This window comes from Cucurbita pepo, chromosome 7, assembly GCF_057944985.1.
Source record: "Cucurbita pepo subsp. pepo isolate OVF chromosome 7, ASM5794498v1, whole genome shotgun sequence".
NCBI lineage: Eukaryota > Viridiplantae > Streptophyta > Magnoliopsida > Cucurbitales > Cucurbitaceae > Cucurbita > Cucurbita pepo.
The window spans coordinates 3,183,769-3,201,888 of NC_141804.1; the positions used below are offsets into that span (position 1 = coordinate 3,183,769).

At 36.9% G+C, this 18,120-nt stretch overlaps 3 protein-coding genes across 6 annotated transcripts; 1 reads left to right on the forward strand and 2 right to left on the reverse strand.

Moving 5' to 3' along the window:
* Positions 1-1,702: 1,702 nt before the first annotated feature.
* Positions 1,703-5,259, reverse strand: LOC111798621 (uncharacterized). 3 transcript variants are annotated; one of them, XM_023681867.2, is made up of 5 exons: positions 4,833-5,259; positions 4,500-4,614; positions 3,756-4,364; positions 3,447-3,627; positions 1,703-2,048 (listed from the first exon to the last, which is right to left on the reverse strand). In XM_023681867.2, exons 1-5 carry the CDS (start codon positions 4,907-4,909, stop codon positions 2,023-2,025), a joined length of 1,008 nt encoding a protein of 335 aa, XP_023537635.2. In that variant the 5' UTR covers positions 4,910-5,259; the 3' UTR covers positions 1,703-2,022. The 3 variants fall into 3 exon arrangements, with proteins under 3 accessions (XP_023537635.2, XP_023537636.2, XP_086981664.1); XM_023681868.2 differs by having other exon boundaries at positions 4,504-4,614; positions 4,833-4,851; XM_087125538.1 differs by lacking the exon at positions 4,833-5,259 and having other exon boundaries at positions 3,756-4,360.
* Positions 5,260-6,381: 1,122 nt separating this feature from the next.
* On the forward strand, positions 6,382-8,897 carry LOC111798359 (ankyrin repeat family protein). 2 transcript variants are annotated; one of them, XM_087125474.1, is made up of 3 exons: positions 6,382-6,726; positions 7,128-7,523; positions 8,192-8,327. In XM_087125474.1, the coding sequence occupies exons 1-3, from the start codon at positions 6,453-6,455 to the stop codon at positions 8,245-8,247; spliced, it is 726 nt and encodes a 241-aa protein (XP_086981600.1). In that variant the 5' UTR covers positions 6,382-6,452; the 3' UTR covers positions 8,248-8,327. The 2 variants fall into 2 exon arrangements, with proteins under 2 accessions (XP_086981600.1, XP_023537218.2); XM_023681450.2 differs by lacking the exon at positions 8,192-8,327 and adding an exon at positions 8,335-8,897 and having other exon boundaries at positions 6,384-6,726.
* Positions 8,898-9,528: 631 nt separating this feature from the next.
* On the reverse strand, positions 9,529-11,975 carry LOC111798358 (subtilisin-like protease SBT1.7). The gene has a single exon (XM_023681449.2). It carries the CDS (start codon positions 11,904-11,906, stop codon positions 9,717-9,719), a length of 2,190 nt encoding a protein of 729 aa, XP_023537217.2. The 5' UTR covers positions 11,907-11,975; the 3' UTR covers positions 9,529-9,716.
* Positions 11,976-18,120: the final 6,145 nt, after the last annotated feature.

Sequence of the window (18,120 nt, forward strand, 5' to 3'; positions counted from 1 at the left end):
TGATCCTGAGATGATGCAATCTGGTGCTGCCATTATTGGGAGGTCTTTTCAAGCAGCTTTTATTACGTATTAGAAGAGAAAATGAGAAGCCATTATTGGAGCTTAAACCTTACACTCTACTGGTACGTACATGTTAAATAATGGAGTCCCATGTTGCTTTCCTTTTTCCTTTTCCACGCAAACTTCAAGCCAAGATCTTTTCAACTGCTGAGGTCCCAATCATTATAATGAGAAGACTAATGCCCACCCACTCATAATCTTAACTGGAATCATTGCAGCTTTAAACGGGGGTTTCTCTATAGCAAACGTGTTTTAAAATTATGAGATTGACAATAATATGTAATGTAATTGGCCAAAGTGGACAATATCTGCCCGCGATAAACTTTGACTGTTATAGTAAGTCTATGGTCCCTCTCCTTTTCTGCACATAGATCCAACTGGTATGCACATTCTTTTTGTACTTGGCACCTAGGTGGTACTATGATGACTGATTTTAAGGTTGTCTAGTATTAAAATATTGATCTAAGATTAAATTTACCATAGCCTATCGACCAAAATTTGTGGATTGATTGGTGATTGGAACTCGGCAACCTCGTGGTTCATTGTATCTTTAAATCTTTTGGAATGTTGGTTTAAGATAGGGGCAGCTAGCTAGCTAGTTAGTTTAGCTCTACACTTGGAACCTAGCTGGTTAGAGGGTTCTTTATTCAGACAATATGATGACAAATTTTACTAGGGAATCTGAAACTTCTGTTTTCTTTGCCCACATCTTCATCGTTTTTCTCCTTTCTTTTGCCTAATGAAAGAAACCCACGTGCCCACAAGACGAGCTGGAATCAAAAAATGTTTCACTGAGTTACCTGATAGCGACGAACATGACGACCATGTCATTGTCCTTAGTACACTTTGGCATGTAGCCATGGCTCAGCCAACTGACAAAGAATACTCTTCTCTTGGTGTGTTTGAATGCATGGGTAGCTTGATTCAAAGGGGCCTAAAGGACAAAAACTGGCTTCTTAGGGTCCAAAATATCTACATCCCCATTGGCTCGAACACCATGCACAAGGCTGAGTTTGAAGAAGAAGCAGTGGAATCAGGAGTTATTCCACCATTAATGGAGCTTTTGAGAGGAAAAATGAGCTGGGTTGAACAGAGAGTCACTGTTCGTGCACTCGGTCACCTCACTCGCTACAACTCAACTTTTGCAGCTCTTAGTGAGTCAACTCGAGCTTTGTGTTACTCAAATCCAACAAATTTTGACAGTAAAAGTTTGTGGAGAAGATCACAGGCTTATGACATGAAAGGAGGGTTAGCAAAGGAGAGCTTGATGGACTGTATAATGTTTGTCAATGGCGGAATGAAGATGGGTGATGAGAGAATCAAGATCCCATATCATGCAGCAGCTAGAATGATTAGCACTTTTTGCATCAGCTAGATTAAAGAACACGAGCTAGCTGAAGTTCGATTAAATATTGCGAGTTCAAGAGATCTGAAACTACACTTAATGGATTTCATAGTGAATATAACGAAAACTAAACGGAAAGTAAAAATTGCAATACTTATAAACTTATTCAAGCTTCTCCAATTAGTACTGTTCGAGATCAAACCCGTGGTGGGTCGAAGCAATCGACGCCGCCAAGGATGAGACAACAAAACATCACCCCTTCCCAGCTTTCAAGATTGTTGCAATCAAACTTTAGAATTGTTGTTATAATTCGTTTGAAATGTAATATTGTGTCAACTCAACAGTCTAGCTCAAAATTTGTACAACTTATATAAGATTATAAACATCAAATAAGTTAGTGACACCAAGAAATTACCGACTGGACACATCCTGAACTCTTCAGCAGCAAAATAGAATTTGGTAAACAGTGCCTTTCAAGTATTTTTCAAGGTTCAACTATGGCTACATAGAAAAAGTTTAATGTACAACACAGCTGTGCTTAACAAACATACCTCGACTTTGGCACGGTCGCTATCCATTGTCCTTGACACTACAAGTTGGTGAAGAAAAATGGCTTCTCATAGCACACGAAGAACAATCAGAACTGCAGAAGGAAAGAACAGAGATAAGTCCCAATTCCTGCTGAGAAAATTGCACCAGAAAAAGAAAAGAAAGCATCCCCCTCCTCTCCTCTAGATTTTATAGAACTAAAGCAGTATTTGAATGTGATGATATGAAAAAAAACAGTCAAAACTACCGCCCACACTACAAGAATGGCAACACGTAACGACCGACAACATCTATGATAGATAGACCATAATTACAAGAGAAATCTGTTGTCCCAAGAATAAACTACATATAAGAATTCAATGTTACAGTTGAAGTACCATTTTAACAAAACCGTGCTCGGTCTTTTGCCCAGAATAAAATGTTTTTACTTCACCACGGGGAAAAAAAGTACCATTAATCAGTCAATTGAATGGGAACAAAATCAATCATTTCTACCACCAGGAGCAACACCCTCACCATGACAAACAAAAATGTGCGAGCTATCATAAATCGATCTGCCAAAAGTGCCTTTTGGGCTTCCTCTCAAGGTTTTAAAACGTGTCTACTAGGAAGAAGTTTTCACACCCTTGTAAGGAATGCTTCATTCCCCTCTCCAACCGACGTGGGTTCTCACAATCCACCCCTCTTGGATCCCGGCATCCTCGCTGGCACACTACCTGGTGTCTGGCTCTGATACCATTTGTTACAACCCAATCCCACCACTAGCAGATAATGTCCTCTTTGGACTTTCCTTTTCGAGCTTCCCCTCAAGGTTTTAAAACGTGTCCACTAGAAAGAAGTTTCCACACTCTTATAAGGAATACTTCGTTTCCCTCTCCAACCGATGTGGGATCTCACAGTTGATCGGTTGGTCAGTGTAACAGTTTCAAAACCAATAAAAATGAACATATAATATTAAGTTTCTAACATTTGGTAAACCTGAAATAGACCAGCCTTGCATCAAACCAACTGCCCCAAAGTTTATTTTGCAGGTTTGATCTTGCACCCAGCACACCCTTTGGCCATTCATCGCAAAGATTATCGACACTGTTTCTCCCAAATCAACACATGTATAGCGTAACGAGCCAAGGAGGACGAATATTAACAGAAATAAACTTTTAATTACAGAAGTTTGTTCTCTACAGTTGAGCGGTTGGAGGTTTGGGGACGAAAATTTTTGCACGTACACCGCTAATAATATTCCCAATAAATTCATATTAGTAGTTCTAAAAAATCGCCCAATTAGCCCCAGGAATTGTTATCAAAGCTCATGGATAACTACAGGACCTCAAAAATACAACTTAACAAAACAGCATTTTCCCAGAAAATAAAGGATGAATCAAATTGCATTCCAAGATTCTAATATACACAGCTATTGCTTCTTGAGACACAGATACAAGATTCAAAAACATGTCAAGAAGAATAAGGCCTGACAGATAAAAGGAAGGCATACCGATTGAGATAACGAGAATCGTTGAGAATGTCACTTGAACAGGCCGACTATACTGCATTTGATATAGAAACCTTTGAAACTGTCTTTGAATAGATCCGTACCAGCCATAGAGTTGCTTATCGTAAAAATCATCGCAACTATCTAAGCAACTCTTACTTCTTTCATATCCAGCAATTATACCCTGCACGGAAAAGAATGGAGCTATAATCTAGTAACTAGACCGGGACATCGAGCTCGTAGTCATCATTATGAAAACAAAAACAATAGAAATACATCCAAAACAACAAAAACAATTGAAAAAATGCATACCCTAGCTGATTGAGGAGATTGCAACAACATCGAACTAGTTTCTTGAGGCCTATCAACTAGTTTCAGCTTCCTAAAGGCATTCTTTGGCCACTTGAATTTTGATGCAGACTCAACAGCATTTAAAAACCCTGAAACACTCGGGATCTTTCGTATAAGTTTCTCGGGTTGTCCACTTAGAGAACATTGTTGGAAATCAACCCCAGAAATTGCAATCTTCCAGGAACCAATGTCAGGACTAGCACTAGCAGTCCTCCGGTGTCCATGGGACTTCTCCTCTATGTAGTCATGAGAATTACTTGAACAAGCTGGTGCCGATTCTTCATCGGTCCCTTGTGGATTTTCAACATCACTAACAACGTTGTTAACGGTTTTGTCTTCTCCTACTGAAGGTCCCGAAAGAAACAACGCAAGCTCGTTGCTTTCACCTTCATCCAGCTGCATCCAAGGCATTGAGGATTCTCCTTTTGATTGAGAAAAGTCTTGTAATGAACTTTGAGTTTTTAAAATCTGATCCTCAATGGCTACAACAAACTCCCGGTGTCTATCTCTCGCATCATCGTTTGTGCTATTAACATAACTCATTTTCACGGCACGTTCGAACTCGTCTAACTGCATTCGCAACACAAGTTATAGCTATTTTAGCAGAACAACGATGCTGATAAGTAGAATATGAAAGAAACTAACGCACAGATAATTAAGATGGGATTCTTGCAGGATGGGGAAGGAAATTAGGGGTGAGATCACCTGCCATTTTGTGGTGCCAAGAGCAGTGCGTAAATCTCTACCGATCTCATCACAGTTCCAAATGCTGGAGGTATCTTTCGTGGCATGTACCCACGTCCTATACGTTGATTCCATTCTGAGATACACAAACCAAAAAGACAAGGCGCCATGATTATCCAATCAATTAAACGGAGGATACCCATACCCTGTTCTACATTCATTTTCTGGGCAAAATCTATGGGCAAATCCCAGAAATCCAAACAAAAACCAAATTAGAATGGAAACCCTTTAGTTTCCTCCGTAAAATTTCGTTTCCTCCATAAGTTTCTCGTCAATATAAAACACAAAAAGTACCTGTCGGCAGATTCTTGAACTTCCTCGGCGGCTGAGAAGAACGGATCCTTTTCCCAGCGATCGAAACTCGAAGCCATATTCGTTTGCACAAGAATCGAAAGAAAAGAAAACGAAAACCCCTAAGCCAATCTGGGACAGAGTAGGGAAGTAGAAAGAGTTTAGATTAGAAAAAAAATGCAGGAAAATGAGGAAGAGGAGAAGAAGCAGCGGCGCGTGGAATTAATAAGGTGCAGAAGGCAGACGAGATTTTGGGAACAACAAAGCGCGTGGTCGACAGAAATCAAACTTTCCGGTGATGGAAACAACCGCGTAGCTCGATCAACTCCCTTAACTCGACGCCGTTTGTCATCTTATCGCCTCCTTTAAAAATCAACCCTTTCTCTAAATTCAACCAAATTCAAACCAACCCATTCCCAAGCACCCGCCTACCTAAATATATATTATATTTATCCTCCGTATATGTTTTATAAAATTCAAATATCAAATATTTATCTGAGATAATATATATTATTAACATTGGTTACCAATTTTAAATATTTTTAAATATTTTTAGGAGTATAATTTGGTTGGACTGTAACTCTATTTTTAGGTTAGTCGATGACTCCACCAAAAAAAATGTTAACCTGCAAATAAACCGAATTTTCGATTTTTCAAAGATTTAACCGGACTCTAATAAAAAAAGATTAACCCAACTCAATGGTTACTATTTGAGTTTGATAGTTCAGATTAGTTAGACTATCGAGTCATATAAACCTCCCTTTTGTTATCTACTGTGATGTCACATTGGTTGGGGAGGAGAACAAACCACCCTTCATAAAGGTGTGGAAACCTTCCCCTAGCAGACGCATTTTAAAGCCTTGAGGGGAAGCTCGAAGGGAAAGCCCAAAGAAGACAATATATGTGTAACGGTGGATCTGGGTCGTTACAAATGGTATCAGAGTCTGACACCGGACGATGTGCTAGCCTTCTCGTTGTTCCTCGAAGGGGGTAGACACAAGGCGGTGTGCCAGTAAGGACGCTGGCCCCAAAGGGGGGGTGGATTTGGGGGCGGTCCCACATCGATTGGAGGAAGGAAAGAGTGTCAGCGAGGACGCTGGGCCTCGAAGGAGGGTGGATTGTGATGTCCCACATTGTCACCCTTTATAAGGGTGTGGAAACCTTCCCCTAGCAGACGCGTTTTAAAGCCTTGAGGAGAAGCCCAAAGAAGACAATATTTGCTAGCGGTGGATTTGGGTCGTTACAATTATTGAACTTTATAGTATTAATTTATTCATGTTTAATAGGTTTATGAATAAAAAAAATGCTAAAAATAAAATATAATTTAAATTTTGTGCCGAATAAAATTATAAATTATAGTTTTTATTTTTATTTTTTTTAATAATACTGTAAAATTAAAAAATTTGATGAGAATGTTCCACCTTTTCAAATGGCGACTTCGGAACCACTTTTAGATGGGCCTATAAAAGCCCATTTAATGTAGTGGGCTACAAGCCCAAACTTCACTTTGCTAACATGCTAGGGCTCACTTTAACGGGCTTCTAACACTCGGTTGCTTTGCTGACTGCTGAGTACAATTTGACGGAGTGCGAGATTACTGCGTCGAGGATTGCTTGGAAGATCATGGACGAGTGCGAGCAACTGTGTCTGGCGGCGCGGGGCGGCGACGCCGACAAACTCCGAGCTCTGATAGATTCCGGAGCTGATGTTTCTGCTTTCGACGCTGCGGGCCTTACCCCTCTTATGCACGCAGCCAAGCATGGCCATGCCGACGTTGTTAAAGCCCTTCTGGAAGCTGGTGCGCCATGGAATGCGCTCTCTCCTTCCAATCTCTCTGCTGGGGATTTTTCTCTCGAGGCTGATCACCAGGAGGTCTTCCAAATTCTTCTTAATGCGGGTACATGGATTGTTATCTCGTTTCTTTCCTTACAACCCCTGCTGATTCTAAACTAGAGTAAATTGATGTTTTGTTGTTCGGCTTGTGCTGTGTGTAACTGTACTGTAGATTGAACATTTCGAATTAAACTAACGTAGAAATTTATGATTAGTTCTTGGGTGAACTTAGCTTATTAGCAAGTACAATAGGTGCAGGTGGTTTCGTTTTTATTCTATTTTAATCTCAACTTTTATGAAGGATCAATTTGGTCCATGCCCATATTTTGTTTGTAAAGGATCAATTTATTCTATTTTGATCGCAACTTCTATGTTTGTTTCGGATCTTGGGCAATCTAATCCCCTTCTTTGAAATTCTGTTTATATCAGACTGGGAATTCTCATAACTTTGTTTCAATGTGAAAGGGATTCAAGCCGAATTGGTTCTTGGGACCATTGCTAGGAAAGAAAGCCAGAATGATGTATGCAATGGGGAGTACTTGGAAGATAGAGTTACTTTTAGTGAAGATAAGGTGATGGATGCTGAAAGCAAAGCTGTCATGATGGCTTGGGAAAAACCATTGATGGAAGCTCATGCTAAGGCTATTTGCATGGGTGGTGGTCACATACTGAACGTTGGATTTGGAATGGGCCTAGTGGACACAGCCATTCAACAATACTCCCCCACTTCACATACAATTGTTGAGGCTCACCCAGAGGTTTATAAACGCATGATCGAAACTGGTTGGGCTGATAAGAACAATGTGAAAATTATATTTGGTCGTTGGCAAGACGTCCTGCCTCAACTTGAATCTTATGATGGTGAGTCATTTATACTTTTATCCATCTTAACCTTAATGTTTCATGTTTCTCTTCAGTATCTAAATTGGTGTAGACTAGTTTGAACTTAATAGTTGGATGAATTTATCCATCTTCATAGTGAATAACTTCGATTTATTTTGCTTATAGTTCTAAACGTTCCGAAACCTTGTAGGCTTTTTATGCTCTCCACTTGTTATCCTTTGTATATATTTTAATATCATTCTAAGAGCTTATTTTAATTTGGTTAGTCATAACTTCTATGGCATACTTTATTTACGATTAATCATACTGAATTTTAAATTTCCTGTTTTTTTATAGATGGAGTCATTGAGAAAAACGTTTTCCAGATGCTTTTCAAATCTTTTGCTGTAAAATATTACATCGTTACCATTATGCTATTAATTTCTTCAACTTAAATGGTTACAATTTTCATCACGTTCTTGCATATTGTCTTTCAAATATAAACATCATTAACTAAAACATATTTTCGATTGCAAAATCATTGATGTGAGTGGAAAAAAGTAACTAAGGCTCCATTTAATAAATATATCCTCAATGTGTCTGTCTGTATATCGCGTTTTGTTTGTCATATACCTGTTTAAAGAGACTTCATACCCTTCTTTTGTAAGAGAAATGTATTTAATTGTAGTTAGCTATTCCTTTGTCAGTTCCAAAGAACTGGTCATTTCAGGTTCAGGCAAAGATGGAAAACTGTTTGCCATAAATGCAGTAGGCATTGGAAGTGAAGCATTGTAATTTTAATCCACTTTTCATGGGTGTTATAAGTTGATGTAAGCTTCCTGCTCTTCAGGTATTTTCTTCGATACGTATGGAGAATACTATGAAGACTTGAGAGAGTTCCACCAACATCTTCCTAAATTGTTGAAGCCTGGGGGAATCTACTCATTTTTTAATGGTCTTTGTGGAGGTAATGCATTTTTCCACGTTGTTTATTGTAATATAGTTTCTCTTGAACTAGAAAATCTGGGCTACTCCACCCAATTCATTCCCTTACCCGTCAAGGATTGTTTGGAGGAAGAAGTCTGGAAAGGAGTTCAGCACAAATATTGGCAACTTGATACATATTACCTTCCTGTTTCTCAGTCTGCTCAAGACTCTGAATCATGAAACCCTTCTTGTTACCATTTACATCCATTTCTTGTACCCTAGAGAATTTGAAGGAATCATATTCTATTTATCTATAACCCTTGCTCCTTTAGGCTGAACATGATTTTTCTATTAATTTTCTCCAAAAGTTAGTCAGATGAGGACAATGTGTGAATCTTACGCACTTGAAATTAGTCTGCTTGTGTCTGTAATGACTGAAGGAAAATATTGACCAAGGAAATTGAAGTTAAGATATATTGTTTTTTTTGCTGGAAAGTTGTTCCATAACTTCACAATTAATGCATTTGGGGACCTAGATTGCCACGAAGAGGTCCTCCCACTTCATGGATTGCGAGATCTCACACACATAGATTCATAGCTTTACAGCCTGCTTGCTTGCTTGCCTACTCAGGCGGCTAATTAAATAGTGGAAAAAAGTTCCAATGATTCATTTTAACAAGCAGGTATGAAATTTAATTCTCCTCAATGTCCTAGCCGCTGGATATTTATTTGAAGGTTCTTCCTTATGAGTGTCTACTTTCAGAATAGCTTCATCCTAATTAATCGTTCTCTTGTCGGTATAGTTGGCTACTTCGTAACATCCTTAGCTGCTCGATATTAATTCTTCGAAGTGCCTACTTTCTGAATAGCTTCATCCTATTTAATTGTTCTCTTGTTGGTATAGTTGGTTACTTTGTAACATCGATACAGATAGCATTTTTATACGAAAAAGAGATTCAAAGTCAATAAGTCGCATTTCATGCATCTCTTACAAATGCTTGACTGCATATCTATCGTGCAAATAATGGTTGCATCCAATTTCAGTGGGATTTTCAAATGGGAGAAATCTTGATTGAAGTTAGAAACTTAAAAAGAAAGCCAATCAACAAGAACACTGTACAATAATTCTCCACCTTTGTGTTCTTTCTTTCATGAATATGATGATATGGTTAAAAATAAAGTAAGGTACAGATGAACAAGCCAAGACATTGGCAGGGCTTGGAGAAGGGATACAGGCTAATAAGTTATTAAGGAGACGAAGGTTTTAGCTTCCATGGAAATGGATTTGCAGAGATTCTTGTGTGTCTATGTCCAGGTGAAAGCAATGGGGCTACCCACTATGTGTTTCCCATCTGACCATTCCAGACGAGCAAAGCTCTCAGTCCCCGACGGCATTGGAGAAGCAATGAAAGTCACTGTATAACTCTTTTGCTCATTTGCCTCTGCAAAACTCAGAGTTTGTGGCTCAACGACAATCTTCACCGACGGACTTTTCGACGTCACAGTGGCCTTATACGTCGATGGGGTGCCTTTGTTGGTCAGTGTTCTTGTGTATTTTATGGTGGTCGGTGCAGCGTTTTCGTCTCCTCTGATGGAAGGGGTCTCCAATGGAACTGCAAAAGATGGGTAGTTCAGATCCTCCAATCTGTACTTGTTCCCACTGCAGGTGAAGTCCTTCTTGGTGATTACTTTGATTTCAAGTGAGGTGTAGTTTAGGGCGCAAAGGAAGGCGAAGTAGTCATTGGTGGTGGTGTCGTAAACAAGGCCGGGATCGAGGGCGGCCATTGGATTCACGTGTCCGGCTCCTATACCGAACGGTGTCGACGGTAATCCCTTGGATATGTCTTGAATTGCTTCGCCATTTTTGTATGTAGAGTATGCTGTGGTCATTAGAGCAGATCTAATAGCGGCTGGGCTCCAATCTGGATGAGCAGCTTTCAGAAGTGCAGCTAATCCACTGATGTGAGGGCAAGACATTGATGTGCCGGAGATTATGTTGAAGGGCACGTGCGGCTTGTCGCTGTCTGAACCGGCCGGAGTGGCGCCACCGATCCATCCGGCTAGAATGTTCACTCCTGGTGCTATTAGATCGGGTTTGAGAATCTGTGGAGTGAGGAAATTAGGGCCTCGAGAACTGAATGCGGCCACCACCGGCGACGGTTTAACTCCCAATCTCGTGGTGCTGCTACTGATCGTTGCTGTTGGATTCGCGTCGGAGGAGATGTAGTTCTTTATTGCGTCGCCGGCTTTTTGGCCAACGGCCGCCGTTGGCAAGAGATGTGCATCGGCTAATTGTTCCTCTCCGTATGTGTCAGTGTTGGCTAGAATCATTCCGACGCCACCGGCGTCTTTCACCACCACCCCTTTCTGGATTCGGGAGTTCCCTCCTCTGTCACAGACGACTATTTTTCCGGCCACCTTCGCCGGATTCAGAGTACTGGTCAAGCAAAGGCTACCACTAGATGAATTACTCGCTTCGGATGCATATACAATTGGTATTAAAGACTCCGACAAGGGCTTTCCACTGTAAAGCGACTCCCCGATGAATTTCTTCCCATTTCCAAGAGTAACGTATGTCGGGAAGTCTCTGTCGAGAGTCCCAGCGCCGACTGTGGTTATCCATGGCGCAACGTTCGACAAGCTACCGGATGACGGGCCGCTATTCCCAGCAGAACATGACACAAAAACTCCCTGAGCCGCAGCAGAGAAGGCTCCAATGGCAACATTGTCTCTGTAGTAATCAGGGGATGATCCACCAAGCGACAACGACAAAACATCGACACCATCTTCTACAGCCTTGTCGATCGCAGCTAAAATATCAGAACCGAAACACCCTCCAAGCCAGCATACCTTATACGTTGCAACCCGAGCTTCCGCTGCCATTCCTCTTGCAGTCCCTGCAGCAAACCCAAAGAGGCTAGCTCCGGTTGCAGGGGATCCAGCAGCAGTCGTTGAAGTATGAGTTCCATGACCATCGTCGTCCCTCGGTGATTTCGACTCCTGGGATTCATCAATCGCGCCAAATGCTGCCTCGTAGCCTCTCGAAAAGTATCTAGCTCCAATCAATTTCCTGTTACAATTAGACGAGTTAAAGTTCTTACCCACTTCACACTCCCCTTTCCAGCTCGGCGGCACTGGTCCAAGCCCTGCATCATTGAAGCTCTCCAATTCAGGCCATACACCAGTGTCAAGAACTCCGACAATCACTCCGCCAACCTTCTCCGATGCAGGGAAGAACGAAACACTCTTCCCAAGTCCAAGAAACTCCGGCGTCCGAGTCGTATGGAGCTCATACTTCACTTCAGGTATAACAGCAAGAATCCCTTCCTGCTTTTCTATTAACTTAGCTTCTTCCACAGTCAATCTCGTGGAGAAGCCATGAACCACTGTATTGTAGGAATAAAGCATTTGAGCTGAATCAGAAACCGACTTCAAAGAAGAATCATACCACTGGAAATGATCATCGAAGGCTCGTGGCATGTCGGTTCGATCCATGTGAATTATGTAAGTCTCCTTCTGTGCTTCTACAAATGAAATCAAGAACAGAAGGAACCATTGCAGCTTCATCTTCTTGGATGTGTTTGAATTATGCATTGTTTGGAGGAGAGGGTCGAGCTAAATAGTTCGTAGCCGAGCTCTGATGAGTGGGTCCATTCCAATCATGTCCACCTACGTGTGGGAAGAAAACACCAATAATTCTAAGGTTTGTTGAAGAACTTGCGTATATTGTCGTTCTTTTTTTCTTATAATGCTTACAATAACACTAATTTCTAATAATCATTCGTTTAAGTAATTATTTTAATTTCCCATTTCTCGTACAACTTTTTAATATTCTAATTTGTCCTCATGGCTATGTTTTTATGGCATAATATCTATAATTTAGAACATAAGTTGCATGTTCAGGATTCGGATTAGAATTCAGAATCCAAATTTGGCATCTAATGACATTGACATTTTCTTGGGATATGATCATGTTACTACTCGTGTCTACTGTATCTTAGGACTAAAGACTTTCTTGAGATATGGTCATGTTACTAGTGTCTTAAGACTAAAGACTATTCGAACAAACTAACACGAGTTTTTTCAACATGTTTTGTCTTCATTCACATGTATCTTAGGAAAAAAAAAAATTTAGGAGGTCACCTGACATAGAATTGCTCAAAGTAAAGCAAGCTTAACTATGCAGTTTCTATGATTGAGTCGCCAAAAATGATGCATCTTGTTGGTATACGTTGTGACTTTTAAATCTTTGTTAACTATTTTATCCTCAGGATTTTTGACATGATATGAAATCATTATTTAGATTATGATTAATTCCATACGAGCATTGTTTAATAGATAAGACAGTAGTTACTATTTTAAGTGGATTGTTTAATTTGATGATATTAATGCATTCATTATTTGAACCACATGGTATGGTAAAGTCTAAGTTGGGTATTACAAAATAATTGCATGTATAAATGAGACCAGAAAAATAGGTAAAATTAAAAAGTGGGTGCAAACTTTTATTTTATTTTATTTTATTTTTATTATTATTATTTATTTTATTTGTGTTTAGTCCAATTTGTTAGAGACCCCTCTGCTTTTAGGGCACCAGAAGTCCACTTTAGGCTGAGTGATTGAAATAATTGCCTAAATCTGTAATCAATTCTGGTGGGTGGGACACTCATTTTGCTTCTCCCTTTCTAGATATTATAACATATCATCCTAAACTTTAACCCGTCGGTCCAAGATTCGGATTAATTGCACCTCGACAGAAAGACCCTATGAAAGCTTCACTGTTCCTTGAGATTGGCTTTGTGCCTTTCCTGCGCAGCTTAGATGGAGGGCAAAGAAGGCCCCCTTTCGAGGGGGCCGAGGGGGCCTGAGCCATCAGTGAGATGCCACACTGGAAGAGCTAGAATTCTAACATTGTGTCAGGACCAACGGGCCAAGAGACAGTCTCATGTAGACGGTTTCTATGGACAAATTATATTAAAACAATCTTGTGTTAATTGGTATGTTAGGACCTATGGGCCAAGGGACAGTCTCACATAGACAGTGGACAAATTCTATTAAAACAATCTTGTGTTAATTGGTGTGTCAGGACCTATGGGCCAAGGGACAGTCTCACATGGACAGTTTCGATGGACAAATTATGTTAAAACAATCTTGTGTTAATTGGCATGGAAATAGTTCAGTACAAGTAGATAACAGACGGGATTATGTCTTCAGGGAATATCGAAAGCATCAGAAACCAATCTAGAAAACAGGACGTTACAAATTATAAAACTCTAAGTTATTTGAATATACATTTTCGTTAGAAGCACCTTTCAAATATCTCGAACTCGAATACGAATTTATGATGAAACGTTATGATAATGTTTATCCTCTTCCTCTTGTTGAGGAAGTTTGATTGAACCATTTCAACAAGCAATTTAATTTCGATCCCGTAAGCTTTATATGCCTATAATCTATCTTCTTTCGCCTCTCAATTCACACCAATTTGGACTCACTACCCATTTTTTTTCGAAAAGGAAAGATTTATGGAATATCATTTCGATCATATACAAAGAGTTGAAAGCCTAACAATATATAGTATTTTAAATGTTAGATTACGATGGCTACTCGTATGTCACATCTAGTCACTTTAATCTTCTTTTCCCTGTTCGTTTTTTTTTATCAACTAAGGATTCCATTCAAACTATACCCGTTCGATTGCAATATTTAATTTGTAATCCTGTTGTTCTTTTTACGAGAATTTTGTGAACATAATTTAAATTTAGAAATTTTTAATCTCAAGATACTTATTTATGAATCAATTTGTTAATTCAATAATTTTTTAAAACATAATTCAACGTTTAAAAATATAATTTTAAAATAGATCAAAGAAAATATGATGACAAAACAGAAATGATTTTATTTTTAATTGAAATTATGATTATTAAGAAAAATCACTGTGGTAACATGAAATATAATCATGAGAAATAAATAATAAATACAATTTTAAAATAAATTTGTATTTATTAATTATAATTTTAGTTTTTAAGATTTTAAAATTTCTAAATTCACACCTTTATCAAACTATTAAACATAAATTAAAATTTATATTTAATAAATAAATAATTAAATTTTTATTAATAAATACAAATTTATTAATTAATAAAGAAAATTTAATAAATGGGGAAGAATTCTAGTTAATCAGCCTTCAAGTGAAGGACGGGCATCAAAGTGTTGGTTTCGGAAGCTGTAATCTAATCAGCTCGCACAAACACTTCTATATCAATCCCGAACCTTTTCTTCCACCTCTCCTTATAATCTTTATCTGCATCAATCTGCTCGCACAAAGACTTCTAAATCAATCTCGAGCCGTTTCTTCCACCTCTCCTTATAATTGAAACTTATAATTTTAATATTCCGACACAAACCCTTAAATTTTTAACTTTAATAATTATATATATATATATATATATATATATATATATATATATATATATATATATATATATATATATAATTTTATAATAAATATAATATAAAGTGAAATTGAGAATATCCAAGTGGACAATTAGCTGGCAGGGGGGCCCACACTGCTTTTGGTGATTCCGAGTTTGTTGCCGTGTTGGACAGAATATCCAACGCTTTCAATCCCACAATTAATTTTGAATTTTCCACGTTTGCAATATTTAATTTTTGTGTCCTTTTTACTACAGTAAAAATAAATTACTTTGAGGCGTAATTAATTTTATCTTTTTAATTAATTATGTCTCATGACAACAGTAAATATTTTTAATTATTGCACTAAGATTAGGATTATACTTGTAATTTGTATCTTAAAATTACTTTTCACTAATAAAAATGGTTTTTTTTACCCTAATAAAAACCTTTTTTTTTTTTTAATTTCACCTAAAATTGTTAAATAAAAAAAATAAACTAATAACTGTATCAATTTAAAATTTAAAATTTCTTAAGTATATTAATTTACACGTGTGAAAATTTATAATTTTATCGATTAAATTCCAAAAAAATGTAATTAAATGATACATGAATACTTTTAAATTAATAAAATTTAAGAATTTAATTATTATAATTATAAAATTACTCCATCTAAATTAATTTTTTAAATTGAAATGTAATTGTTGGCATAATTACTAATTTTATAAAAGTTAAAAATTGAATTAATTTTTACTAGAAAAAATGGGTTGGCGTGGTCTTCAAAGTTGCAGTGAATAATCAAATATCAATAACTTTTGGAAAATTTTGTTTTTATTTAAATATTTTAATGAAAAAAATCAAATAAAAAGTTTTTAATATTAAATTAAACCTTTATGAGAAAAACGCGTAGACCTCCGCTCGGGTCGTTATCTTTTTGGAAAGTTAAAAAGAACCGAATATTTTTTTTATGATAATTTATGTTCAAAGTGGACAATATTGTATCAACGTGAAAGGTCGTTTCTATCAGTGGGATCAAAACTATGCTCTCTCTTAACTTTTTAATTTCAAAATTTTCGGTTTAGAACATAAATCGAATAATTATTTTTATTAATTTAATGTTGATGAAAAATTTAAATTATTATTATTATTATTTTGGTCTAGCGTTTATATTTGCATAAACAAATAGACCGTTCCTTTCGACCCTTATTTGTATAAACATTTGCTATGAAAATCACTACCCATATTAATAACGTGCATCTTCCTTTTCAGTGGCTCAATCATAAGAATTTCTAATTTTTTTTTTTAATAATGAAATTTACGAGAGAGTTTAAAGAGCTTAAAGAGTTGCTGAAATGTCGCAATCGTAACTGAAATAATTCAATAACAAAGCTTTATAAAGTTGGATTATTTGCATTAACATCCATTTTGAATTGACATATGACATCCAATCCACGTTTAATGCCCTTAACTTAGACCCAACACTTCCTCAATCATAGAGCGATATAATCTCTCAAGTTTTGTTCATTAATCGATATACTAATTAATCAACTAAAAATGTGACGTCACGATTGAATACGATATTTTATCAAGCAATAATTTAATGATTCGGATACAGTCAACTAATCAAACGGTTTATAATTTCATTTCAAGATCGTAAATTCGAAACTCAACCCTTTATAAATTTTTTTAGAAACCATATGAGTGAAGAGAAAACATCCGGAAAAGGTCTGTGTTGGTTTGTGACTGTTTTTCACTCTTGGAAGCAATTTAAGACAGTAGATAATGCAGTCATGATGTAAATGATGTCGAGAACGTTGTCACATCTAATTTTTATTATATTTTTTTTATTTAATATTAATGTTTAGGATATTATTTTATAAAAGATGGATTAACAGATAAGGGTCGAAGTGACTTTCGACTATTTGTGGACATTTTTTTCTTGCAAGAAACAAATTCTTAGTTAAAATAAATATAAAAAAATATATTTATATAGTCCCCAAGAAAAAGGGAATAAAAGGACAAAAAAGTCTTTTCACAGGACGATTTCGTAATTATTCGAGTTTTAAAGCCTAAACTTATAAATTGCAATTAAAATGTGAAAATACTTATTTTATTATTATTATTATTATTATTATTTTTTTTTTTTTTTGCAAAAAGTAAATTATTGTGATGTTATGCCATGACATGATAGGCTATGTTATGCTATGTAATGTCACGTTATGCTATGTAATAAAGTTATGTTATTTTGTGATTATGTCATGTTTGTATAAATTTGTTATGAAATTGTTAATTTATGATGCATAAACCTCCTTAAACTATGTCAGGGAAGTAATGCAATGTATTATAGAATGTATGGAAATTATGTAAGCATAATTCATTCTATAGATAAATTGAGATTTGTCTTTCATCATACATTATGTCATGATTATAAGCTAGGGGGACCTCAGACATATTTGTGTGACACATGCATCACCATACTTTTCCACTATGATGAGAATGAATGCATACATTATGACTTATGATTTATGATATGGGCATTTTCCCTCTGTGGTGTTCGGCACAGAGCCTGTTAGCGAGTGCTAGCCCAATGTGCCAATTCCAGGGGGTGTGCGAGCCTGCCTAGTGGGCCTATACTCGCACACATAGGCCGTGTGTAAAGAAGTATTATACATCTAACTTTGCCTAGACTGGAAAGCTACCTAAGGTCATGTATTATATGTACAAAGGATAGGTCACACCATGTCGCATGTGTTTACATTCACTTACTTCAATAATGGAGTTACTTACTGAATATTTCTTAAAATACTCAAGTTATGTGCTACTTTTACATTTCAGGTAAAAGTAAGGAACCTGTGTACGGATGCCGATGGTGGCGCGATGAAAGTCATGAAACCAATGTTAAGGTAGATGTATTCATGTAGTTTATAGCCCTTAGGTTAGATCAGAACATTGTTTTATTCTTTTCTTTGTTTTATTTAAATGTTCACGTTGTTTATTTTCTATTGTTTTATATTAGCATCAAACTCTATCATACATAATGTTCAAAATTTTTACTATATAATCTTTTTTTATTATAATATAATATTGTTGCATGTTCTATTTGATAAAGTTATTGATTAAACATTAATAAATATGAATAATTAAATCAATTAAAGTGCATATAAGTAAGATTTAATACGTTACCAACTATTACCAACTATCAACAGAATTGGTGAGGGCTTAGTGTCACAATCATACTTGTTCTATCAACATAATTGGTGAGGGCTTAGTGTCACAATCATACTTGTTCATAGAA

Bases quoted from the DNA above. Each gene is read 5' to 3' on its own strand.
- LOC111798621 (XM_023681867.2), bottom strand. From the start codon at position 4,909: ATGGCTTCGAGTTTCGATCGCTGGGAAAAGGATCCGTTCTTCTCAGCC. The intron at 3,628-3,755 runs GTATGCATTTTT...TTTTCCGTGCAG, and splicing joins AATCTCCTCAATCAGCTAGG to GGTATAATTGCTGGATATGA. The intron at 2,049-3,446 runs GTATGCCTTCCT...TTCCTTCTGCAG, and splicing joins GATTCTCGTTATCTCAATCG to TTCTGATTGTTCTTCGTGTG.
- LOC111798359 (XM_023681450.2), top strand. From the start codon at position 6,453: ATGGACGAGTGCGAGCAACTGTGTCTGGCGGCGCGGGGCGGCGACGCC. The intron at 6,727-7,127 runs GTACATGGATTG...TCAATGTGAAAG, and splicing joins CCAAATTCTTCTTAATGCGG to GGATTCAAGCCGAATTGGTT. The intron at 7,524-8,334 runs GTGAGTCATTTA...CCTGCTCTTCAG, and splicing joins TCAACTTGAATCTTATGATG to GTATTTTCTTCGATACGTAT.
- LOC111798358 (XM_023681449.2), bottom strand. From the start codon at position 11,906: ATGGATCGAACCGACATGCCACGAGCCTTCGATGATCATTTCCAGTGG.